General features: G+C 42.3%; 1 protein-coding gene across 1 annotated transcript in view; it reads left to right on the top strand.

Moving 5' to 3' along the window:
* Positions 1-18,282, top strand: part of LOC146702341 (sodium channel protein type 3 subunit alpha-like) — a 196,428-nt gene that overhangs the window by 109,331 nt on the left and 68,815 nt on the right. The window contains exons 16-18 of the mRNA XM_085468805.1: positions 2,784-2,957; positions 6,775-6,936; positions 7,018-7,212. Of these exons, the coding sequence (XP_085324931.1) occupies positions 2,784-2,957; positions 6,775-6,936; positions 7,018-7,212 (531 nt within the window). The remainder of the gene's footprint in view (positions 1-2,783; positions 2,958-6,774; positions 6,937-7,017; positions 7,213-18,282) is intronic.

Below are 18,282 nucleotides of genomic sequence, written 5' to 3'. Positions count from 1 at the left end.
ATGCTTGAACTTTGCCATGATTTCTGAAAGTTGTATGAAGTATTGCTGTGGTTGGTGCACTCCATATGGTGTTCCTGTTCATTTTGTCTTGCATTTAAAAACTTTAGAAATAAAACAGGGGGAAAAAATCAGTCCATGTGTTTTTATAATAAAAATAAATCCGAGTGATGTTCGCTGAGCCTCAGCGTTCAGAGAGTTTACCAAATATTTCTTGCATAATAAAATAAAGCGTTCTGAGAAGTGATGTGATTTTTAGCTGGAGCCCAAAGGCAGCTGCTGACATTTGACAGCTGAACTGTGTCTAACTTGATTAATGTCACTCCGCCTGATGTCAGCACACCGTTACACTCTGTGCACCGATCAGTAACACACACTCTTTAAAAACAGAGCGCTGATAAATGTGACTGCTGAACCCACAGAACATGCAAACTCAGGCAGGATTCAAACCAGCAACCGCCTCTTTGTCCTTTGTCCTCCACATCCTGACCCTCCTCCTCCTTTCTCTTTTCCTTTATTCTTAGTTTTATCTTCCTCATCATTCTTCTTTTATTCTTCCTCTCCTTCTCCGTTACCCCATTTCTCGTCTTCTTCTTCACTTCTCTTCCTTTTTCTTTCACTTCTCCTCTTTAGCCTCCTTCTTATTCTTCTCTTCCTCACCTTCTCCTCTTCTTGTTCTCCTTCTGTTAAATTTGTTTAAATTTACCTTTTTTTCAGACTGATTCATTTCCTCTTAATCTTTGATTCTATGTATTTCTTCACCCTTTGGTTCTGAAAGAGCCTCCTTCATCATTACATCAAACACACACACACTTTACCTGTGTGTGTGTGTGTGTGTGTGTGTGTGTGTGTGTGTGTGTGTGTGTGTGTGTGTGTGTGTGTGTGTGCGTGCGAGCGAGCGAGAGCAAGAGAGAGGCTCTCCTGATGCCAGTAATAATAACAGCATGATTGTTGAGTAGCTAATCAACGCACTACAGAGTTAATGAGCCCATATAAGAGGATCGAGGTGTGTGTGTGTGTGTGTGTGTGAGTATTTTAGAGAGAGGTAACCCCAGAGCCTCTGATTTTCTGTAGCACCCAAACACAGAAATAAAACTGAAGTGAAAACTCACTTTTTAGGAGACGTACATGCACACATTTTTCATACAAACTGGTTGTGAAACACACACAGGCTGAAAAACACACATGCACGCACACACACACACGTGTGTCACGTAGCTTGTGTCACATCGAGGATCCCCTCAGTCTGGAACAACAAGCAGGGAGAGGAGCTGCTGCAAAACACGAACACACACACACAGAGTGGAATAAACCCACACTTTAAATGTAGCAAACACACAGACACACGTGTGATGTACAGCAGAGCGAGGCAGACCCTGGATGAGCTGAGGTCTGCACTGAGAGGCAGACAGAGAGGCTTAAGAGATCAAACCAGAGGAGCAGCCAGCTGAGAAAAAGTCTTATTAGACTTTCTAAAATCACCAAATCAACACTGAGAGACTCTGTCTGTCACACAGGTCTGTCACCAAGTCCTCAGATCACTGCTGCCTAAAAACTCACACCACTCAGCGATGTTGCAAAGAGGGGAATTAGCTTTAAAGTCCGACACTGTTACTTGTATCAGGCTCTAAACGTGCTTCCTTCTGCTGTAAAGCCGAGATTTGAACCTGGGAGTATATGGGGACTGACTCAGTGCTGGAGACAGCCTCGAGTGGACATTAGAGGAACTGCAGTTCGTGGTACGTTCTGTGCTAGCTTCATCTTTCAGCTGTTTGAAAGATGCTACACTTCATGCTAACTGACACACATGCTAAAGTTAGCATAGCAGGTCAGTGTGCTGGAACGTCCTTTTATTCTGGAGCAGCTGAAATCCTGCTGGTGTTTAAAGAACTTGTGTACTTCAGCAGCAGTTATACGAGGTGACGTGTGTGTGTGTGTGTGTGTGTGTATGTGTGTGTGTGTGAACCTAACCCAGTCTGAAATGTCCTACCCTTTGGCTAACTCTGCCCTTCATTTAGTTCTTGTATCTCTGTGTGGTTGTGTGTCCTCACCTGACTGTCTCTGTCTCTACCTGCACATGTCCACGTTCTTTCCTTTGTGTTGTGTGTACTTTTGTGACTCAGCTTCCTTTGTATTCTCAGTACTACTAACCCCAACGCTTTGAAGTGTTACAATTAGTTTCAGTTTTTGTGTACTCTCAATACAAGAACATTGTGTTGTTACTTTGTAGCTCTTGTATCGTCTAATTGTGTGAAAAGCATTTTTCCCATGGGTGGTGGCTGACTGTCTAAGCCGGTCATTTCCAGCTTTATATTTTCCCTCTTGGACTGGTTAGAGTAGCTTTGCATGATTGACAGTTCAAAATAAGCCCGATTTCTCTCATCCTGGGGCAGCAAAGTGAAAGACAAAATATAAAAACCTTCTCGTCTCGACGTCTGCTTCAGCATGAGCACATGCTGCTGCCGCTGTCATCGTTCTCCATGTTAAATATGTTTTCACTTCCTGCAGACACAGGCAGAGGCTGTGATATTTCAGAAACACTTCTAGGTCCTTTTAATCATCTTTAATCAAAATAATATGGACACACAGGGCTTTGCTGCTGCATTTACGATCTGCTGCTAACATAAACATTTACAGGAATACCGTTTTGTGATTCAGAGCGTGCTGCTGTAAAAACAGTCTCGGAAAATTATGTGTGTGTTTAAAGAATGCTAACATAAAACAGCGTTGCAGCGCTCTCCCCACGTCCCAAACCTAGCTTACATTCCTTGCTGTGTCTCTTTCAGGTGTTCTCCGGCATCTTCACAGCAGAGATGGTGTTGAAGATCATCGCTCTGGATCCATACTACTACTTCCAGACGGGCTGGAACATCTTCGACAGCATCATTGTCTGCCTCAGCCTCATGGAGCTCGGCCTGTCCGATGTGGAGGGGCTCAGCGTGTTGCGCTCCTTCAGGCTGGTAAATCACACCGATTGTCCCACATTTACCACCAAATTCAACAAAGGGGTGGCTTGAATTAAAATGTTGTTGATCATTACAACACGTAGTTCATCAGCCAGCTGATTTCTGATTGATTTGGAAGGACTAAAAATCCTGAAACCCAACTAAGGATGTAATTCCTGAGTAATTAAATTAAATTTCAATGTATTTTATTTTGAATAAAAATCTAATTTTATTTATCTACAAATACTTAAAGGTAGGTACATTAGAGTAAATGGCTAACAAGTCAGTTTTTACAAGAAACAAAGAAATGCACTTGTTACATTTTGTCAGATCTTAGCAGGAGAAATAGTTTCTAAAACATGTTGATAGAAAGTCACATGGTGTCACATTACCCTCGTACAGGCAGTCTGACATTAGAAAGCACATTCCAATGTACAAACACAAGAACAGCTACATCCGCTCTCTGTTTCATTAGGAATTATTAAAGTGGACATCGCAGTATATTCATAGTCGGGAGATAATAATTAAGCTGGAAACTCAGCTGATGGGCAGCTGAAGGCCCAATGAGACGGCAGTGTTCAGCGGGATGTTTCGCACCTCACAGAGGACGTGATGATTGGCTGATAATGAGCGGTGTCACTCAAAATATAAGTTCCACTGTGTCCAATTTTGCTTCACCGGCAAACAAGGAAAACAAGATGAGGACAGTAGTGGTCACACACACACAGACACACACAGACACACACAGACGCACACACTGACACACACACAGACGCACACAGACGCACACACTGACACACACACAGACACACACACACACAGACGCACACACAGACACACACACAGACACACACAGACACACACACAGACACACACAGACGCACACACTGACACACACACAGACACAGACACACACACTGACACACACACTGACACACACACAGACACACACAGACACACACACTGACACACACACAGACACACACACTGACACACACACTGACACACACACAGACACACACACACAGACACAGACACACACACTGACACACACACAGACACACGCACTGACACACACACTGACACACACACAGACACACACACAGACACACACACTGACACACACAGACACACACACAGACACACACACAGACACACACAGACACACACACAGACACACACACTGACACACACACTGACACACACACAGACACACACACAGACACACACTGACACACACAGACACACACACAGACACACACACAGACACACACAGACGCACACACAGACACACACACAGACACACACAGATCCTTGCAGGCTGTCTTCATCAGTCTGCGTCGATCTTTCTAAGTGTCACTCTGGGTATTGTCAGGTTCTACCAGAGGCAAACACACTCACACACACAGACTCGCACACACTAATAAAGCCACTCTGATGTTTGAGCCTTTCTTCTGCGCCGGCCTGGTTTCTTTGTTTTTTCTTCCTCTGTTCTGTTTCTCTTTTGTTCCTCTGTTTTCTCAGCCGTGCTCTGTAATTTTGAATACTGTTTTTTTTCTTTCTCTCCTCTCTCTCTGATGCTGACCTTAATTTTGTTTCATGCTTTCATTGTCTTTGAGTCTTCCTCTCTCTTTCGGTTGATTTATTGAAAATAAAGAGAGAAGTAAAAAAACACCTGTGAGTCCAAAAACGACACAAAGCCCCATCTGTGGCAATATGAGTATGCAGCTTCAGACACGATCGTCAAATGAACTTCAAATAAATAAAATCAGCAATTTTCCTCAAATCTTCGATTTAAATTTGTTTGTTTTGTCAGACTTGTTAAAGATCCAAATATCTCTCAATCTTAGAGACATTTACACCATTTACTTCAGACAAACATGACATTTCAGGCAAAGCTGATGAAATTTAGCAGATGAACACGAGGCAACTTGGCTATCATCCTAATAAAAATGGAGGCTAGGCGCTTGGTTACTGTGGAACTGCCGAGCATATTAACCATGACAGGCCACACCAAACTCTCCTCAGAAATCCTGTATTGAAGTTTTACAGACACCCATCATGTGATGTTAATTATTCTTGACATGTGACCATAGGATCAGATGAATAAGGTCCCAACCACACAGGCCTAGAGACCAGTCAGTGACCAATGAGTGGTTGCTAGGGAAAAAGGTGTATTCCCCGTAGGGCTGGGCGATATGGCCTAAAATTCATATAATGATATGATATAATTTGAAGCACGTGCGGTAATAATATATATCACGATATATTCTTTTCTTCTGTATAACGTATTTTCCACACTAAAAATCCTTTAATTTTCTCAAAAATCGAGAGTGTGCCTTATGTATGAATTCTGGTTGTGCTTACTGACCTCAAACCGATTTCTGCGTGCAGAAATCTGTTAAAAAAAATGTTTTAGTACAACTTTGGTAAGCCGCACAGCTTGATGGATTGTCAGAGCATTATGGCTGCCGTAGTGAGGAGCTTCGCGAAGTAATCTGGGTCCAAAACTCCGTCCACTTCAGGTCCCAAAGTCAAACAAACACTGAGAGTTAAAAATGGTCTAAATTCTTTCATCTTTAAAAGAATCATCAGCGTTGCTGCTTTATCGGGTGTAACAATTAAGTTTTACATCGATGCATCCATGAAAACAGAATTTATTAAATTTAACAGAGACAGAAGTTAACAGGAAGTTAGCTCGCTAGTTTACACCTAAACATGACATGTTCTAAGAGATTTCTGAAACAATTCAAACGTACAGCTCTGCTACCACTTCCAACATAAATGAAGACAGAAACTAAACAGCAGTGGCCTTTGAGGGGTTACTGAAGTCTGACTACCTGATATATAATGTTGTGCTACATGATTGCTAGCGACACAGCTATGTTAGCATAACATTAGCACAGTGAAGCTGGAGGATGAACGCCAACTTTTTTTCCACTCATTAAAAGTTAACGTGAGGGATTCTGGTGGTGAGGGACAAATGCAATCGCATAGCAGGATGCTGTACACGGGCCAAACTTCAGTCAGGAGAACAACTGAGATAATCCATCCACAATACGAGGTTAGTTATTAATATACTGCAACAACATGGGAATAGAGCAGCTGCGAGAGAATTCAACATTAATGAATCAATGTTACGGAAGTGGAGGAAGCGCAGTTTTTGGCTTTCCCCAAATTTCAAAAGGGCTTCATCTCTTTGCTGTGACTGTCGCCGGCCATAATTTGCAGATGATAATGGTTTTAGCCACTGCGATGCTTTCGACCAAAACAGGCGCCGCTTGATGACATCATCAACATGCGCTATCGCGATAGAGCGATATAGTCAAAATCTCTATCGTTGGCCAAATTTATATTGTTTCTATCGTATATCGTTTATATCGCCCACCCCTAATTGCCCGTCCTCCTTGTGATTGCTTTGACCACCAGTATGTTGCTGCAGTTGTAGTTGGAATGGACGTCATGCACCTGCCCACAAACACTGCTCTCTGGGCTGCAGTCAAACTGTGCAAAGTGTGACACAAACCAGAAATGAAGAGTTTACCTTCAAAGTAATAGTTGTGTCTTTGCAACATGTTGGCTGCAGTGCTGAGGCACAACGTTTAATTTGAAGGAGAATGTCTGTGTGGTTTTTCATGTAGCACTGTCTTCACATCTGATTTAACCTAGAAACAGCCATAGGAACCACTGCCAACTTCCATTTTTCCCTAGCAACCGATAGCTCAATTACATCCAATATGGCAGACAACTCTTGAGCAATGTGCCCATGACATCATCTGAGAAACCTGGTTTTAGCTCTGCTGTCTCTTCCTTTTCCTCGCTTCCCTTGCAGCTACGTGTTTTTAAGCTTGCTCGCTCATGGCCAACTCTCAACACGCTGATAAAGATCATCGGGAACTCTATGGGCGCTCTGGGCAACCTGACGCTCGTCCTCGCCATCATCGTCTTCATCTTTGCCGTGGTCGGCATGCAACTGTTTGGGAAAAACTACCAGGTAACACTTCTGACCCAGACTAAGGTACGGGCCTGACGTCGCTTGTTCAGAACATTGAGCTTCTTTCTGCCGCCTCTGCAGGAATGTGTGTGTAAGATCTCCAAGGACTGCACTCTTCCTCGTTGGCACATGAAGGACTTCTTCCACTCGTTCCTCATCGTCTTCAGGGTGCTGTGCGGCGAGTGGATAGAGACCATGTGGGACTGCATGGAGGTCGCAGGGCAGCCGCTCTGCATCCTCGTCTTCATGCTGGTCATGGTCATCGGAAACCTGGTGGTGAGTTCCTACCTGCTTAATCAAAGAATCCCTCTGGAATTTTGACTTTTAGGAGGTGTGACTGACTTATACTGGGTATGATCATCTATTGGACTAAGCTGGAATGTCCGTTGTGCTCCAGCCGGTCAGTTGGTGTTGGCAGTCTGCAAGTTAAAACAAATGTTTTGAGGAGATGTAAAACTTTAGCATCATTAGCAAATTAGCGTCATTGGCTAGCTATTTAACATTGGTCCATGTAGTCTCACGGTCATTGTCAGTCTCCAGAGACAGTCACTTTAAATGACTCGACATTGGCAAACTGGAATGTTGTTCAGAAGGAGGAATGGCTGCTTTTGACCTAAGTTGGTGCAATGATGTATTCAACCCAAACACAAAGGTTTTACACTTCGAATACTGCTGTAAGATATTATCATAACTCACCATGAAGTCTAATGATTTCTCTCACTTTTCTCAAGGCTGTGTCCCTTTGTCCCCCTGGGTCAATGTGAAAGAGAAGTTAGACCCTTGAAATCCTGTTGTTGTCAGACAGCGTCCATAAGCTTCTCCTTGGATTCTGATTGTCAGGAGAATCTCAGCTGATGAGTGTTTCAATGCAGTGTGAGGAAGATTTTTCACAAAAGTTGAGATATTTGCTTCAGTGTAGTGAGAGATGCTGGCTAACTTTGCTCATAACTGTGAGCAAACTGAGTTGGTAGTTGTGTAGTTGTGTGTGTCTGTGCAGGTTCTTAATCATCCAGGTCATGGTCCAGTCCAAAGTGCTTGAATCAAAGGCCAGCTGTCTTCTATCCAAGCACTTTGGACCGAGTCTACAGTCGTTAGGGTTAGAGTTAACTGTAATTCAGCATTTTGGCTAAACAGAGCTCGTTAAAAATAACTGTTGGGCAGAAGAGAAAGGCTGTGTTTTGGTCAGCAGGTGGGCTTTCCTGACCTGACTTAGCCATGTGCTACCGCGGGTATCGAATCCTGCTTCGAGTCGAGGCTGAGGGATGAAAATGTGACAGCTCAGCCAGCTCGGAGAAGACTTGTGGTCCACAGAGGAGGGATGCTTGCTGATTTTGATGGCCTTCACCATCACAACATACATATCCAAAAAAGTCATTTATTTCATCTTATAACTTTCATTATTAAGAAATTTCCAGAGCAAATTCTTGAAGCTGAGCTCCTTTGACCAATAAATACATTTCACTTGTTTTATGCTCGTTCCATTTTTATGTGTTTTGTTTTTACTTGGACTGTATTAGCAGTTTAATTTTTGTGTAGACTAAGTGTTATCTCACACACACAGACACACACAGACCAATGCAGGGAGCACTTGACAAAAGGAGAACAGAAAAGATTTCCTTTCTTCTGATAACTATCTGCCATCTCATCTTACCCAGCACCCCCAACGCACGCACACACACACACACACACACACACACACACACACACACACACACACACAGAGAGAGCTCGTTTTACCTCTCTTACTATACAATGCAACCCCCTGCTAGCATGAACACGTCACCTCTGCACGTCTAAACACATCAATCAATCAGAGTGTGTGTGTGTGTGTGTGTGTGTGTGTGTGTGTGTGTCTGTCTGTCTGTCTGTCTGTCTGTTGGGGGAGAGGGATTATAGTAGTACGTAACTGGAGAAGAGAAAGTTCCACGATCAGATGGTCAAACGCCCCCCCCCCCCAAACACACACACTCATTCAAGCACACAAGTCATAGCTGAAGTGAGACGATATTATTCACCACTTTGTCACATGCAGGGTGTGTTTGTTATTACTTTGTTCCGCAGCATTAGTAAAAAAAACAAAAGTACTGGTCACTTGTGAGCTGGCAGAGTTGACACGTCTCTGAAATAATAATGAGTAAGTTCAGCAGTCAAACTACATCTGAACCAGATTTTGAGTAAATATTAGTAAGTTTTCCTCTACAGTAAGATTTCAATACACCTGTCAGGACAGGTACTTGGCACACCTCCTTTATGCCTTTAATCATTTTTAAAAACCTTATCATCATACACTCATACCCCGTTTCATCAGGGCTAGATTGGGGTTCAGTACCTTTTCCCGTACTTCGAGTAGCTGAATGTCCAGTAACAACCTTGTGATTAAAGCCTGACTTGCTCTACCTCCTCAGCTATAGAGGATATTCCTCTGTGGAATAACGTGGGAGGATATCTGACTGAAATGAATGCAAGCAATAAAGCCGGTCATCAACTTGTGTTTGGCCTCACCGGACAAAAATAAAATCCATAATAAGCTTTTATTTCAAGTAGTCTGAGGTGAAGCCTGATTCCTGCACCTCCTCCTAACTTTGGTTTCAAGACTGAGCTGAAGTTAATTTTCTTCAAATTCTGGAATCCCCCTTACTGTAAACATTAAAAACACTGAAATAAAATCCCAGCACTTGAAAGTGTTACTTTAGCTTCTTCTGCTGTATGCATGATTTCCTAGTTTGTCTCAGCTGTTGTGTTTCTGGCTCTTCCCTAATTCTCAGTGGATTGTAGATGAATTTATCCCATAAATATGCTTCTGCCTAGAACCGGGATCTCAGGGTGACATTACTCACAAAGACGAATACAAGATTTTCTTTTTTTTAAATTAACCAAAGTACAACAGGTCAAACAGATAAATCAACTCGTGAACAGGAGATGTTTGGGCAGCAGAGGAAACTAGGTGCTGCACCGATGCTACCTTTTCTTTTTTGGAATAAAAATATCTTGGATTGAAAGTTTTTAGTTTTTTTCTGGATCTGTGGAACTAGATCCATCTCAAAATGTTTTATTGTTAACAAACAGTACATCATAGATTTGTTGGTATGGCTCCATAATCGTTGATGTCCCAACATGAGCCTGATGCAGGGAGAGCAGCAGCCAAACAGATTCAGCAGTTTATAGCATTATTATTCTAAACTGCATTTATGTTTTAGCAGCAGCAGGTGTCTGAGTAGCAGTCAGATCTTAGCGTATATATATCCCAACACCAGAGTTTGGGGTCCAAATATAACTGGATAAATAGAATATATTAAATAAATATATTTAAATAAATATATTTAAATAAATATATTTAAAGGATGCTTTACATGACAAAGAAAGCAGGATCAACAAATGTGGAAAAAGGAGCTTGAATACAATTTAATTTTACTCCTTAATTTCCGTTTTTATCATTTTCATTTGTTCCCTGGGCTCCTCGTTCTGTCCCTCCTCTTCCTTGTCTAGTCTTCACAGCCTGTAATATACTCTGTAGTGGATTCTCATATTCACCAGTCAGTGGATCATGAAATGTGTGTGCGCGCAGCAATAATAGAGTCTCACTCATCTATTTAGCTTAATGGTCTCATGGATATTTAATAATGAGCTTGATAGGCCAGACAGCTCACACACACACACACACACACACACACACACACACACACACACACACACGCAGACAAGCATGCCGTCAACAGCCTCTTATTCCGTCCTCAGTGACAGGAATTGTATCTCCTCCTACAGAGGGATATGCTGACCTGAGTGAATGAATGTGTGTGTGTGTGTGTGTGTGTGTGTGTGTGTGTGTGTGTGTGTGTGTGTGTGTGTGTGTGTGAACCTTTGCTATTCATGTGATTTATCCTTTTAGAAATGGCCCCATTGTGCACACCTCAGCGTGCTTAGGTGTGCACATGCCTTGCATGCGTTCACGTGTTTGTATGTGTGCATGACTTTTTTTTTTTGGTGGTGGTGGTTATAGGATGTCACGTTGTCAGACCTCATAACAGGCAGTGAGGAAGGAGGAAACAAGTGAAAGCATGTCCAAATACTGTAAACAGACAGGAAGGAAAGCAGGAAGGGTAATTCAAGTTAAGGTAACTCGAGGTGATGCCAAAAGGAATAAAGAGGTGGTAACAGAGACAGAGAGAGAAAAGATCAAAGGAAAGGACAAGAGGGAGATGCCATTAAAGAAAAGCAAGAGAAGATAAGGAAGGAGCAATGGGAAGAAAATAGGGAAGGAAGAAGGAAAAGGGGAGGAGAAAAGAATAAAAGGGAAGGAGGACAAAAAGTGGGAAAGGATAGGAGCAAGAAGAGGAACTCACAAAGTGAAAGAAGTGAGAAAAACTCAAGAAAAGAAGTTGTCAGTAGAACAAACAAGAAACAAATTCAAAGAATAAAAACAGAGTTAAAGGATTATTGCAGAAGGATGAGGAGAAAAGGTAAGGGGTAATAGAGACGTAAGAACCTGAGGAAGAAAGTGATAAAACTGATACAGTACAGGAAAGAAGGAGAAAAGTTGAGGAGGAAGAAAATGAAGAGGGAAGAAATGCAATAAAAGAAAGAAGAGGAGAATTTAGAAGCACAGGGTAAAAGAAAGGAACAAGAAAAGTAGTCTCATATGTAAAGACAGGAAAAGGGAGGAAATGGTACAAGGAAACTGAGGGTATAAAAGGAAGAAAATAGGTACTAGAGAAAAGAAAAGATGAAAAGAAAAACAGAAAGGAAGAGAAGAAGACAAAGGGAGAGTACGAGAATAAAAGAAATGAAGGAGGAAGAGAAAAGGTGAGGAAGGAAAAGGAAAACATTTTGGCAAGAGAACTAAAGAGGGAAAAGTAGTGGAAAAACTAAACAAGGAAGAAGGAAATGGTAAATGGTGAGAGGGAGAGAGCAGAAGAGGAAAGAAGAGAGGAAAATAAATCTGACACAGTTTCAAGAAAGAAATCAGAAAAAGCAAGAACAAGGCACAGAGGGAAGAAATTAAGCTTCCTGCTTCCTGTTTAAATAAAAGGAAATAAGGAGCAAAAGTAAACAGAAGAAGGAAAAGATGGAAAAAGTAAAAATGAACAGCGAGATGGAGGGGTACGAAGAACCAGAAAGGAAAAAGAGGAAGTAATAGAAGGAAAATGAAAACAAAAGGAACGAGAAAAGGTAAGAAGGAAAAGGAAGAAGTATGATAAGAAAGGAAGGAAGGAGGAAATAAAGAGATGGAATTAAAATGAAAGGGAGGAATTTAAAAGATGGAAAGACCAAAAGGGGGAAACACAGAAGGAGAACGAAGAGTGGAAGAAAAGTGAAAAGTGCAAAATAAAACACGAAGCGAAGCAGGAAAGGGAAAAATGAGGAGGAAGTAAGGAAAAAGAAGAAATACAAAAAAAGGAAGTTTCACTTTAACGACTCAGAGTTTTGTCACGGAAACAGTTGGCGGGCAAGATGTGAGACATGGTTGCCGTGACACTGAACCTCACGATGTTACTCTAACACCCAGAAGGCACCGGGGCAGGAGAGAGGACCAGCTGTTCGCAGACCGACAGTATTGCACATGAGCACACAGATGACGCGTTACTGTAAGAGCTGATTCTGATTTTAATTAAAAACAGAATGCACACACACACACCTAATGATGTGTATTGTTATTTACATTTGCTTAGCCAATCATATAGTGTGTGTGTGTGTGTGTGTGTGTGTGTGTGTGTGTGTGTGTGTGTGTGTGTGTGTGTGCACACACTCAGTGACGGCAGAAGGCCCACATCCTTCTGTCAAGATCTTGTTGGCAAAGCGAACCAAACTCTCAACACAGCCTCACACCAAATAGCCTTTAAGAACAGGACAGATCAGGGGTGGGCAGTCTCAGTCCACGAGGGCCGGTGTCCCTGCAGGTTTTAGATGTGGCCTCGAACCAACACAGCTGATTTAAATGGCTAAATTAGCTCCTCAACCGCTGTATTCCAATTCAGCGTCTGCAGCTTTAAAGGCCGCATTTTAAGGCCGATTACGTCACAGTGACACGACGAAGGCTGTCCCAATTTGAAGGCTGCTCGAAATGCGGCCCTCAAATGCGTCCTTCGTGGCCCAACATATCCCAGAATGCATAGCGTGGCGCTGGGTGTGGATAATTGTGCAGAAAAAAAACGGCGGATGAGGGGCCCCCGAAGAGTAAACTTTAAGTACTGAATATTATGTCACTTATTTATGTGCAAATGTTTAATAACGAAGAACATTAAACATTCCTGTTGGCCACATGTCGGCAAAGTTATGTGACATTAGTGACGTTTGTACTAACTTGGTTTTAAAGCCTTTACTTTAAATATACGCCGTTCAATAGCTGAGCTTAATCTTACAGAGAATGATCAAAGCTCATGTAGAAACAAACAAACAAATAAACAAAAGGTTTTCTCCTTCATTTCTGTCAAACAAAGCTGTATGACACGTTTCCAGTGGTTAGTATCATGGTTGCTAGGCAACCTGGGCAGCGCGACGGAGGCTAGACCGTCCCATTTCACAAGCCTCGCACTTCCGGCCTTAGTGGTCTTTGAGTACGCGGCCCTTGAGGATCGTTGAGGCTGCAGACCCTGAATTGGGAAACAGCCAACATGTCCTGAAGTTCTCCAGAGGCCTGGTAACAAACTCATCATGTGATTCAGGTGGGTTGACCCAGGGTGAGACCTAAAACCTGCAGGACACCAGCCCTCGTGGACTGAGACTGCCCACCCCTGGGATAGATAGTTTGTCATTAAAGGTAAATGTGAAGTTGATTAAAGTTGTAAATCACTGGATTATCCTAATAGAGTAATGGATTCATTCATGTAGATCTCTGTCCTGATGTTCTTCAGAAACAGTTTCTGAGCTGCCTTTGTTCCTGGGCTTTTATTCTGAAAAGTGTTTCCTGCTACTTCCTGCAGACTGTGTTCCTGAACTGTGTGTGTCTGTGTGTGTGCAGCTGCACAGAGGGAACCAGATGTTTCTTTGCTTTTTCTCTTTATGACAAATGAGCGGCTGAATGTGTTTTCCTGAGCCAGCACTTGAGCAGCAGCACACCTGCCTCTGCGCTCCTCCTCCTCCACCTTCTCCTCCTCTTCTTCTCCTGTTTTTTTTCCACTTCTTTTCCTCTCCGTTCATTTATACATGTACATTCACTTTTATCATTGTCATTTTTAGCAGGGCCTCCAAAGCTGCTCAAACAGCACAAATCAGCAGTTTGAATTGTCTGACCGATTAATTACATATATGCTGGATGGATTATTCTTAGTAGAAGAAACATCTGGTGGTGGTCTTATATGAGGCGCTTCAGGTCAAAGCAGAAACAACACACGTGCGGAGGAAAATAAATGGTGGGATGCATCAACTCTGTTACATTAAATGTATATTTTTCTAAGACGAGTTTTATTATAAGTTAAAAATAAAACAACAGGATTCAGAACACAATGAAAAAGTGGACAATTATGGAAACCATGACACGTTGGGCTTGTATTAATCAGTCCAGTGGAGATAAAGAATATTAACTCTTAGCACTAACAATCTTTTTATTTCCTCTGTGTCCGGAACATGGAGTTTATAATGATAAACCCCAAAAGCGCTACTTTTTGTGTAAAATGATTAAATGTCCATGCTGTAAACACTGAGAGGCTCGCAAACTGCATCCTCTCAGTGTCCAATACTGATGTTTAAACCCAGTGGATCGCACAGAACTATGAGCCTTATGATGGACTGAGAACCTGTCCAACCTCTCGTCCTGTGACAGCTGTGACAGGCTTGCCTCCTAACAGCACTCTACCCCTGACACCCCCACAGAGAGCACAGCTATCCTATTAAACAACCGTACAAACACCTGGTTGGATAATTATGACTGAACTGTTTTTGTTTGTTCATAGTTGTCCTAAAACATCTCCAGTACGTGATACCTAAGAGACAAACCCAGGGCAGAAAACCCAACACATCAGTTTCAGTTGCACATTTAGAACCACGTATGTGATTACTGACATGTGTAAAATAGGTTCCATCAGCAGCATGGATGCATGGATGATAGATGGACATATAATATGCTGTTCATCCAAGGGAGACATATAGGGCACTTGTGAAAGTTGCTTTGTATGTAAAACATTATATTCACCCATATATTATAAAATTTACTGCAAGCTTTTGTGTTTATTACTTTATTAATTACAGCCTTTTGAAATTGGGTCATTTCTTTTGATTTCTCATTGGTTTCCTTAAAAAAATAAGCAATAACTACTAAGATCAGTAGTTATTACCACGGTTACCACAGAAACACTGAAAGAGCTGAACTTAATTTTAAGGTAAATGTTGAGGACCGAGTTGAAAAACAGGAGGAGTCTCAGGAATTATTAGAAAAACATGGTTTTCATTTATTTAACCCCCTAAAATCATATTTACAAAAGTAATAAATGTTGAGCTCATAAAAGACGTCAAATAAACAAAACTTAACAAACCAAATGAGTGCCCAAACACACATAACTGACCCACACATGAAATGACGCACAAGGGTCATACAATGGCTGAGCAGACCACTATGACACACGAGGGGTAACTAAACAAAACACAATTGTAAACAACAAACAATGCAGTATACTCTGGTTTGTTAATAAACTAAACACCAAAGAAGAAAATCAAAATCATTAAACACTAAACGCAAATATTTAATTAAATACAAATACTTTGTTTTTAAATGAAAGAAGACACACATTGTCCCTTTCAGCAGGAAGTGGTGGTGCGGTCCAATTATCCCTCTTTGTATTTAATGGCTTTAAACCTTGTCTGGCAACTCCCCGGGATCATCACGTTCCCATAGCTTCAGGTTGGGAGTATTAATCTGAAACACACTGAGTCTTATTCTGAATGCAAAATCCTCAAAACGCTCCAACCACAGATTGTGGGAAATGACAGACGGCACGTCCTCCTGTGGAAATGTGACCCTAACATGTCTTTTAATGATCAGTCTGAGGCTCCAGCGTTTCTGTTAGTGATTCTAAACCGTTTTAGTACAGCGTCCATATACTTTAGTTCACATCTCGCAGCCTTCTGCTTCTGTATTTGTACATTTTAGGTGTCCCTGTAACTCAGTTTGTCCTCCCTGTGTTCAAACATTATATAAAACAATATTACAGGCTAAGAGATAACCTCGTCCTCTCCTCGCCCGCTCTCTTTCTCTCCTCTTCCCTCTCTCACCCTTCTCTCTCGTTCTTCATCTCTCACGTTGCAAACGTTTTTTCCCAGGGGGCTTTGCTCACAGGGGTTTGTTGTGACGAGGAGAAGCACCAAAAGCAGATCGTGTTACCTGCCCATTCATCACCACCACCTCCCCCATGTGTGCGTGAGTGTGTGTGTGTGTGTTTGTTGCTCATGAAATTATCCAGGACAGCAGCAGCTGATTCTTGGGCTCTCCTCGACTACCCGAGATGAACTTCACTCAGAGCTGAGCGCTCCTGTATGCACAGTCGGTCTTTAATGATGAAAGTATTCAGCGAGTCAGCGACAGCGACCGTGATGAATGACGGGACTCTGTAGATCTGAGCGAGATGCTCGCTTTATTTCACAACAAACAACATCCAGCACATGCAAACTTCATCCGTGTCTCTGAAACGGACCCAAAAGCAGACACCAGAGAGACGAAGCTTTAACCAAAAGTCAGCAGTTTATTAGCCGAAGTCCAAAACAGAAAAACAAGGCAAGACTGAACTGGGATAAACTAAACTCAACATGAAAACATTGACGTGACGTGAATCTGAACAGGCACCTGTAAAAACTATGACTCAAAACATGAATAGAGACCTAAACAGACGCGTGAAAACAATCCAGAAAATATACTGTGACACGACACAAGACAAGCAGACGGACCAACACTGAGCAGAGAACGACAGAGGGCTTAAATACACAGAAGGGTAACGGGGGAAATGGAAACACCTGGGGAAACACAGCTGACACAAATAATCATGACACCACAGGGAAAAGTACACTAAGCACAAAGAGCATAGAAACAAGACTTTCAAAATAAAACAGGAAATGTGAAGAGACATGAACTGGGACACGCAAACTTGACACGAGATAGAGGGAGTGACAGAGGGACACAAGGGGAACCTACACAGAAGCATAGAAAAAACAAACCAGCAAACCAAACTTAAGAACAGCACATGATTTTAACATAAGAGCATAACACAAAATCACACAAACGCCGGCTCACAGACCCAGCCCCTGACACATTGTGAATGATTAAAGATTGATCATTGTGTGCATCTCTAGGTCTTCCATAGCTCGTCTCCACTTAGTTCAAAGCTGCTAACCAAAACTAGCCGATGCTCACATATTACACCTATCCTTGCATCCCTTCACTGACTTCCAGTGAAATTCAGAATCCACTGTTACTAACACAAAAAGCTGTACGTGGACACGTTCCTGCCTTATCAACGCAGCCGGCTCTCCGATCGAACCCTTCTAACGGTCCCTCGCTCTGATCTTAAAACCAGAGGCGATCGTGCTTTTGAGGTTGGAGCGCCCAAACTGTGGAACAGCTTTCCTCAGTCAATGATCTCTGATTTTAAAATACACAGCAGGCAAAATTTGCTGTAATTTGTTTGGGCAAGAAAGATGAAGCTAAACCTGCAGTTCCTCTGATGGCCGCTCGAGGCAGGCTTCGACAGTGAGTCAGATTCCCACAGAGTCTCATGTTAACATGTCTGTCAAGCTTAGCTGATAACTCAGCACTCCACCCTTTCATCAACACAATGAAGTGTCTGAAACACCACCATGAAGGTAAAAACTGTGGCGTTTGAAACCAACAGGTGGCGTTACAGCCCATCGTTTGGGTTGTCTCTGATTTCGAGCTGGCAGTTTGACCCAAAATGTGCTTTTTGAAGTTTATCCAGGTTACCAGCATTTCTTTCGGTTCCTCTGCCTCGCAGACATCATGTTGGTGCACGCCTGTTATTGATCTCTTTTTAGTTCATGCCATGTGTAAAGTTGATTTGGTTGGTTGGCTTTAAACGCCTGTACAGACATTATGAGGACTCAATGATGGAAAAATAATGCAGAATAAAAAGCGCCACATTTGTACTTCTACGGCCTGTAACTCTCAATATATTCACGGCATGATTTTAAAACTTTTCATTAAATATACTAAAGTTACTGTATAAAAATATGAGTTAATTTCAGATTTGACTGACCGATGGACAAATTAACTGGACAGACTGGTTCCAAAGATGGCTGCTGACTTTCTTCTAGAAGGACATAGCTTGGGTTGTCTCGCCAAGCAGCTACAGGCAAACCTGTCGTCTGTTCGTCTCCGCAGTCTCACTTTTTTGTGCTGGTCTTCACCAA

Source organism: Copadichromis virginalis, linkage group LG9 (assembly GCF_057382275.1).
Source record: "Copadichromis virginalis isolate Kocher_CV1m ecotype Utaka linkage group LG9, C_Virginalis_male_GT1.1, whole genome shotgun sequence".
Lineage (NCBI taxonomy): Eukaryota > Metazoa > Chordata > Actinopteri > Cichliformes > Cichlidae > Copadichromis > Copadichromis virginalis.
The sequence above is the reverse complement of the archived record's forward strand: the minus strand, read 5'-3'. Positions and strand labels throughout refer to the sequence as shown.